At 38.6% G+C, this 8,807-nt stretch overlaps 1 protein-coding gene and 2 pseudogenes across 1 annotated transcript; all 3 read right to left on the bottom strand.

The window, feature by feature from the left end:
* Positions 1 to 273: 273 nt before the first annotated feature.
* LOC149187779 (triacylglycerol lipase 2 pseudogene) lies at positions 274 to 1,395 on the bottom strand (annotated as a pseudogene).
* Positions 1,396 to 1,824: 429 nt separating this feature from the next.
* On the bottom strand, positions 1,825 to 7,176 carry LOC149187778 (sucrose synthase 3 pseudogene; annotated as a pseudogene).
* A 39-nt stretch (positions 7,177 to 7,215) lies between these two features.
* On the bottom strand, positions 7,216 to 8,329 carry LOC149187777 (uncharacterized). Its single transcript, XM_089409758.1, has 3 exons — positions 8,205 to 8,329; positions 7,732 to 8,109; positions 7,216 to 7,507 (listed from the first exon to the last, which is right to left on the bottom strand). Exons 1-3 carry the CDS (start codon positions 8,327 to 8,329, stop codon positions 7,216 to 7,218), a joined length of 795 nt encoding a protein of 264 aa, XP_089265884.1.
* Between the last annotated feature and the right edge of the window lie 478 nt (positions 8,330 to 8,807).

Genomic DNA, 8,807 nt, shown 5'->3' with positions numbered 1-8,807 from the left:
TTTTGGAGCAGAAGGAATGAGATTATTTTGATTTTTATTTGAAGCTGTGGTGAATTTCTGGTCTCTGACTATTTCATTTTCCTTTTGCCATTCCGTTGTTTTGATAGTATGGTGCCTTGTGATTAGATAAAGAGGCATCGTACCATGCTTATCAAGGTAATTGATACGTTAAAATCTGGTACCCTATTTCCCATGTAAACATCCTTATTAAAGTAATCAAAACGTTACTTTTAGTTGGAAAAATTATTATGCATCAATCTAGAAGATCTAGCTCTAAAAAAAAACGATGACGCTATAATAGAGCTTCTCCTTGCCATTGATGGAAAAGATGAAGTCCGAATGGGAAAATTTGGGTTTGAAAACATATTTGTATCCCGCTCTCAACTCGCACTTCGGTTTTTCCATGTCTCGTAGGTCTGCAAGAGCATCTGCACCTCCAAAAGCGAGGAACAAGTTTTGGGTGGGCACTCTGGATAGATCATATGCTGGAGGATACATGGAATTATACCTCTGATTGTTCTCTGCAGCTCCATAATCATATTTCCGAAACTTGTTTGCTCTATACAATTGAGCTAAATGAATTAAGTTCTTAGCTGAGGTATCCTCTGAAGTCTCATACATCCCACTTCTAGAAATGTTAAGGCAACAGTTTATTCCGCATAGATTCTGAAGTCTTCAAGTAGATTTAGAACGTTTCCAGCAACTGCTATCAGCGAAAACATATGAGAGTCATAAGCAACTGGAGCCAATAATGCCACTTTGTCCACAATATCCACTAAAATCCCTTCACTTAAAGCAGCCAGGGCGCATTGAGCTCCCTGAGAGTGGCCGATGAGATGAACTTTTCAGTTTGTAATGTTGTGCACAGGTACATCATGCCGGGAAGGTCAAAGGCTGCCAATTCATCCGAGCTCCAATCCCAGTATGCCTTATCTAATTCTGTCAAGTATTCATGGCCATAGCTGTAACTCGTGGTGCGAGCATTCCCAATCCAAACATCATAACCTGCATCTGCCAGAACAAACGCAGGGGACACATCGGCTTGATCAGGGGGATTCAACACCCATGAGATTCCAATAGTTAAAATGTCATGGTTAAAGAAAATGGGACTCTTTCAATTGGATTTATATGGGAATTCCAGAGAATAGATCCTCTGAACTCCCAACTGAAAGCCATCTACAGTTGTAGTCTTGTATTCCTGGCAACCATATTTAGAATAATAAGGTTGCACGAGTGTGGTGCAGAAACGGCCTGGCTCCTATGCTCCCCTGATAAAGAGGGTATTTGAATTGAAACCAATACAAAAAAGTAAACCAAATATCATTTTCCACGCTTCCATGAATGCCCGCCCACCAGAAGAATAGTGAAGGCTATACTTCTCACAGATGCTCTCATATCTGTTGATTTGAGGGGTTTCAAAGGCGACTTGATGCAATTTGGAACAATTTTCGGGCTTTTGTGGGTGTGCGCCGTGCGCAAAACCTAGTGCATCGCGCCCTGGGTGTGCGTCAAGCTCGTTGAACAAATGAACTGAGGGTTGGCTCTGTGTGCACCGAGCCCTGGGTGTCCGCTGTGCCCCTGAGTATATGCATCGTGCTGCTTGCAAACACCCATTTTGCTCTTCTAAAATGCATTTCCATCCCTCCAGACTTCTACTCGGCTTTTCTTTTGGGAGTTTTGACAATCTCTTGCTTGATAATTATGAGAAGTGCTTGAGGTCTGCAAACATTGCCTCTGAACCAGTGATGCACAATTTTATCAAGGTGTTCAACTATCCTAATTTAACAAAATTGGCCCCCACCTCTATGGAAAATATCACATATTCTAAATCGTGAATGATAAAACAACCTTCTCTGGCAACTTATGGTGCCACGAAATGCATATTAAGCAGAGGAGAGGTGTCACTAAATGTTTATGAAAAGATCCATTGGGCAGCACATCTGCCCCCAGCATTTCATCTTCAATCCCATCAACATTTTCTTCAACAGCTAAGGGCACGGTTTTACCCAGATTTCTGTACTTTAGGCTGTAAAACATCTCCAGATAACGGCGTGTCTGTCGTCTTTCAAGTTTTGATACATACTTCCAAAATCCATAAACCCCAGACAGCGTCATTAATCCGTCAGCATAAATCTGTGATGTATATTTTTGATAGATACGCTATAGACCAGCATCAGAGATCTTGTTTCAGTAGGTGGCATCTGTCTGGCACCTCTCAAAAAAGTCAGCAATCTGTTCACTTGTAGAGTTCCCATCCACAATGATTTCAGCAGGACCTCCATTACATGTTGCAAATGTGGGAAGACCACGTGTCATTGCCTCAACAACTGTAAGCCCAAAAGCTTCATAAAGTGCAGGTTGTATGAAGGTACCTCTTTTGTCACAAATGTAGCGGTACAGCTCTGCATTTCGTACTCTATTCTTTTGTGTACATATCCACCGGAACTGATCATTCAGGTTATACTCTTTGATAAGTCTATGCATTTTTTCAATTTCGGCCACTTCTTCTCTGTCTTTGGACTTTGATGGGTCAATATCACCAGCAACCACAACAAGGTTAACCAGCTCCCTCAGGTGTTTATTCTTTGCAAACCATTCAACCAATCCTGTCATATTTTTCACTCGGTCGAGTCTTGCCATAGAAAATATAATGGGTTTTTTATGGTCATTCAAGGCACACATATGTTCAGCTGTCTGCTCAGGATTAAACAAGAGTTCCTCAATTGAATCATGTAAAGCAGTAAGGCGGCACTGCTTTTCTGTGTAAGGGAAATAAATCTGCATGTCTGCTCTAGGAGAAACAATGTTGAATTTTGGATCAAAAACATTAATTCCATTAACCACACGGTAGAGACCAGGAAGGGTGAAAGCAAATGTGGCTTTCATACTGTCCAACAGTATCCTTACTTCCTGCAATCTCTTGATATGTTAGTGATAATGAAATCTGCGTGATTCATTGCAATTAGATCTGCAGTAAACTGGCAAGAAAAGTAGTATTTTTCCTCAAAATCCCTCCAATATATGTCTGAATCTGGGTATTTCATCCTCTCCAAAGCATGAGCAATGTTGCACTGAGTAATTCCTTGTTTATGTGCCATCAAAGATGAAAATAAATTCCCATCACTATAATTTCCAATAATCAGATCCTGTTGACCTTTCAGCTCTGCACTTACTTCATTTGATACATCATGTGCATTTGACAATATTTCAGTGGTTAGTGAACTTGGTCTCAGATTTCAGATTGTCCAAATTCATTCTTGTATAAGGCACTTCTGGACAGCTACAAGCCACATAAGTTTCACTTTCAAGATAATAACCATCAAACTCCACCGAACTACTGAGCATGTTGTATATTCGACAATTAGGATGATTTGCCAAGAGTTCGTTTTGTGAATGGAGTGTATCATAAAACAAATTTGACAATTTCTTCTTCAAAACAGAGTTTTGAAGAAGAAATATCTTTGAGCATAAATGATGATGAAACTCTTGAAATAAGAAACTTATTGAACCTCCCTCTAGCCTGCAAGTGTTATTTCACACTTCTGGAGACAAAACCCTAGACTCAAGAATTAAAATTACTCGTTTTGACCAAAATGGCATTTGATGACTGCAAATGACGAGAAATGAACCTTGGTGAATTTGACTCTGACAGAGGACTGAAAAGACTGAGTCTAATATTGGGTCCAATTGGGATGGCAGTTGCCACTCCGTGGAGGTGCCAAGAATAGCAGATCTTTGGGAGAGCAGACAGTGCCTCCATCCATTGGGCTATGGAGTCCATTATTTCGACAAACCAACATGACTCAATTTATTGACTGAAACTCGACTTAAACTATCTCAATCAAATTGAAATGACTGAAAAACTTGACTCTAGCAAACTAACTCAAAATGGAAAATACCTAGACTTAAAACTTAAAGCTTGGTGGCGGTACATGGCCACCTGTGTTTCTTACAAGACAATATATCCTCAGACTATATCAAAATGCCAATGCAACCAATCAAGAAGATGGCTTCTTGACTAATTCTTCCTATCAGATATTCTGGTCAACAATAGATGCTTGTAACTAGGTCTCCAAAAAGCTAATTTACCATGATCTCCTTCATCACTGAACACTACAATAATCACCTTCACTGCTGGCTGCAATAAATCTGCCATTGGATCCTGAAAAATATGAAGTCTTTCCTCCTGCTGAAAAAACAAGGTATATTTTTCTCTTGATTCTGGTCTTTCTTGATAAATAAGAGTATGCTCCTGGTCTTCAACAAATTCTGAACAAATAGGTGAGCAGATTTCCTTTTCAAAGAATGTTTCAAAACACGAAATATATGAAGAAGAATCTGAAATGGAATCCATAATGGTATGGTCAGCTATAGTCTGAATATATTTCTGATCATATTGGCATGATATGACAACCAGATTCTCATTACATTCATCACATTCATCAATCATGAGAAAAGAAACTTCAGATGATTCTTGAAACTCAAGCATGACATCTCTATCATCTATCATAAATTCATCCAGAGATCTCTATCATCTATCATAAATTCATCCAGAGAAACCTTTTCATCTACTTGAACAAAGATATCCTCTTGTTGTTTATGAATTGGCTGGATTACCTTGGTAGGAAGGTTGTGTTCTGATGAGATGAGGGCAGTTAGGCCTATAACTCTGCTTTCTTCGTTTGAGGCAGCCTCAACAATGCAATTCTCTTCTATGGGATCTGGAACAAGCTGTTTTTCCTCATAACAATCTGTCTCTTGATCTGGTATATCATCATCATTTTCAGAGATTGGAACATCATTTTCGTGCGTATCCTCATTTATTTCAACCAGATCTGAAATAGGACTCCTTTTTTCATCATTTTCAGTCATTTGGAAATCTTTAACCTGTTGATTCTGATCCTGCTGCAATGTTTCCTCTAAGAGTTCTGTAGACTGCTGAAACGGATTTTCATACAATGCTTCCATGATTTCTTCGTCCATAAAATTATCATCGTCATAGTATTTTTCAAGACTCTCAATAAAACCATAAGCGTGCTTGCAACAATCCTGAACTAAATTTAATGATGGATAAGATTCTTTATACTTCTCAAAGAATATTGATTGAAAATCCTTTAGACAATAAATGGAAGAAGGTGGCAAACTTTCATACCAAGATCGGGCTTCGTCTTCCAGAGTAGCTATAAAAATTTTCATCAAACAGTCTTCAGGAAAATCAATCTTTAATTTATGCACGTGAATGTGAAATTTCACCAGATGAAGAGCAGCGTCATTACCTTCCACATTTCTGAACATAGTCAAATTATTTGACCAATCTACCTTGGGCATTTTATTTGAAAAACCTGGGATGTGATCTCGGATCATGGGAGCGTATCTTCTTGCAATCCGATCCATCTTGAAAATCTTACCGCTACTGATCTCTCTACAGTGGAGTTACCATGAAGGATTGATTGCTAGATTCTTCAGCGAATGGAGTTTCCAGGTGAATGATTCCAGCCGTCTTCTTATGTCTGATCGTTGTTCACCATCAACAATCAACTCTGAACTTGAGATATGTGCTGGGGCAAAACAATCTTCAAGAAAACCATTTTTGTCCCCAGTATGGTCGCCACTATGTTAGCACTCGAATCTGCCTCAGGCTGAAGGAAGGCAAGTTCAAGGCAACATCAAACCAAGCTCAGCCTCGTAGCTAGCCCTACGAGGACAGGAGAGGGCTCTCTCTGGGTCTATCTCGATAAAATGATCAATAGAGTTTGAGATGACTTACAATGGGAACTAATTTTAGGCTAGTAAATGAATTTAAATGAGGGAGATTTGATTTAATGACTAAGTTATTGGGCTGTATGGGACAAGGGCAGAATGAGCAGAGATTTAACCAAAGGCACAGGACATTTCATAAGGCGAGATAAGCATGAGGTTTTAGCAATCGAATTGAATTTAAATGGGGTGAAAAGACTGTTAAAGAAAACTGAAAAGGGTATTAATGTATGAATCCTTTCCAGGCAGAAGAAAACACATAAAGGCTGAACACTTCCTCAAAGCAGAGCAATGACTGAATTCTACCTTTCTCACTTAAATGTATTTAGCTAGAAATGATCATGAATGAACTGCAAAACATCACATGATACATATGAAACAGAGAGAAAAAAAACACATGCCAAAACTCATACCGTAAGAATCTTATAAATTAGAGCTGCACCATTTAATTATTTCTCTGTCAAAACTATACAGTGATAGCATTGGGCTTTCTCTTCCAACACTTTTTCTTAGAACTTAGAACCTCTGACACATAATTTTTCCTACAATAAATAGACTCAGGAATGGGAAAACAGATCGATTGAGAGTAGGGGTCGTTTCACCTAAAATCATGAGAATAGGAAAAGTCTTCTATAAAAGGAGTAGCGTTACATTTTGTTTGTTGATGGCCAATTGAAAGACAGAATCTAGAGCGTGAACCCTTTGAATTGCAACTGCAGTTAAAAGTAGACCATCGTTTCCTATCTTTCTGCTGCGGTGACTCTTCACCTTACGCAGGCCCTTTGGATCAAAAACTAATTTTTCAATAAAAATGGTTTGCCACTAAAATTTTTCCTTTAATTAATGCACCCAGCTGTAATTTGCTATGCTCGACACGTGTCTCTATTTTGCATAAATTACTTATAATCACTGGTCTAAGAGAGTTGGTCTAATGAAAGTGTAACAATGATCACCCTGCACACCTCCACTGTGAACCAAAACACTATGAAGAGTATATAAATTGCACACACTTCTATCTGCATTTGGAGAGAGATATTTGCCATTGTCTCTGTCTAAGTCAAGTGAAGTAGAAATTCATATCGATCATTTATGTTGACCATTGTGTCTCGCATGAAATCATATTCAACGGTTCAACTGAAGTTGTAGTACGGGAGGAAAACCAAGGAAAATAACACCTTTTCTTGCCTTCTAAAGTCCATACTACTCTGCATGATATTTGTTATCACCATCAAGTTTTTCAACTACAAGATACTTATCAAATGAAGCATAGACATCTCGGTAGCCTTTAACATCAAGCTGTAGATCATAAAATGATTCCTTCCTTGTAGATTTATAAACCACATTTATGCACTCGATGTAGTTCATATGATTTCCTTCAAATAGATGCTTTATTGTATCCTCAACAGCTGTGCCCTTCATTTTATCTTCTAACTTCTCGCAGAGTACTTGGTTTAGCTCCTACAAATCCTCTGTTGTAGCTTGCTCCACTTCCATGCTATAGAGAAGCATAGAGAAGCTTACATCATGCTTCTTTATAAAAGCTCGAAGCCCACGAATGGATCTTGTGAGATATGCAGCACATGTATTCTCCATTTTCGCATTTAAACTACCTCCCACAAACATGACTATAAATTGTTGAATGCAAAAATAAAAGATATCACATGTCTTTTTCCTAAACCTGTAATATATGGAACGAAATGAATCTTCCCAAGCTGATTGTCGTTTTGATAGGAACTCACTCTCTGCAACACTGACATGAGCAACATATAATGCCATAGTAGAAATAATAGATGATGGTAACATATGTTGTGGGTACACCCACAAGTGCAACGCTTTCCAAAAGGAAATCTCCTTCTATTGGGAGAACTGTGAGCAATAATTATAGTTTGCATGTACTTTATCATGTGAACAATCAAACCAAAACATGAATTATTTCATCCCATGTACTTACTAGTATTATTCAACATATGGCACCAGTTAAGTGAAGAGGAAGAAATTAGGCGCATATTAACTTTCAAGCTCAAATCCAAAGGTACTCTATCTCCAGCTATTTGCAAATCATGTCCAAAACTGTTAGCATGCAAGGATGATCCTAAATTTCCCAATAAACCTGGAGGGTCATGAGGTTGAGTGACAACAGTTGAGGCCTTATTATTTGCCAATCCCTTAAATGCCTTGGCCATATCAACAGTCGTTCTTGAAGACAAAGTAGGAGAACTCGAAGAGAGCTCAGCAACATTACGAAAGTTGTTATATTCTTGACACTCAGCCTTTAGTGTAGCGTTCTTGTTTGTATATGAACTATTTATGGAGGTATATGGATTACCAAATGAAGTGTGATTTCCATTCATTCTATAAATAAATTTGATGAAAGCTTCACATCAGATGGTGTGGAACATTGGTTGGTCCCTTTTATCTATTTCTGAAACAAAGGAGCATCCTTAAACTTGTCTTTAGAGGTAAGTATTTTAAGCCTATCACCAGGCTTTGTAACAGGATAAATATCAGCAACACGAGTATCGATGTATCTGGGCAGCTTGGGCAACTCAACTTTCTTAGGCCTAGAAACCATTGCATCATTGGACTTCTCTCCTTATGATGTCATAAACTAGTAACGCTCCAGCTGCATCCTCGGAATGACACCTGTTCAACTGTGTCCTAGATTTGAAGTTTTATTTGAATTGTTATCAATGGTAAACATGTGAGCATCAAACTTCATGCCAATTGTCAAGTCGTGGACAGGCTGGAATCTGTTATCAGTGAATTGGAGGAGAAGACATGCCCACCCCTGAATATTTGGCAGCCACTTGTATAGCTGCAGTTCCATCTAATTCGAAAAACCTTTTTGGAGCAGAAGGAATGAGATTATTTTGATTTTTATTTGAAGCCGTGGTGAATTTCTGGCTTTGACTGTTTCATTTTCCTTTTGCCATTACGTTGTTTTGATAGTATGGTGGCTTGTGATTAGATAGAGAGGCACCGTACCATGCTCATCAAGGTAATCGATATGTTAAAATCTGGTACCCTCTTTCCCATGTAAACATCCTTAT

Source organism: Pinus tabuliformis, chromosome 3_1 (genome assembly GCF_031772625.1).
Source record: "Pinus tabuliformis cultivar Carrire ecotype Pingquan chromosome 3_1, CPIR1, whole genome shotgun sequence".
Lineage (NCBI taxonomy): Eukaryota > Viridiplantae > Streptophyta > Pinopsida > Pinales > Pinaceae > Pinus > Pinus tabuliformis.
The sequence above is the reverse complement of the archived record's forward strand: the minus strand, read 5'-3'. Positions and strand labels throughout refer to the sequence as shown.

Coding starts and splice junctions, on each gene's coding strand:
- LOC149187777 (XM_089409758.1), bottom strand. CDS start 8,329: ATGGTTTCTAGGCCTAAGAAAGTTGAGTTGCCCAAGCTGCCCAGATAC. Junction 8,110..8,204: donor ATACTTACCTCTAAAGACAA/GTTTAAGGATGC, acceptor ATTTATTTATAG/AATGAATGGAAATCACACTT. Junction 7,508..7,731: donor TCTTCCTCTTCACTTAACTG/GTGCCATATGTT, acceptor TGCTCATGTCAG/TGTTGCAGAGAGTGAGTTCC.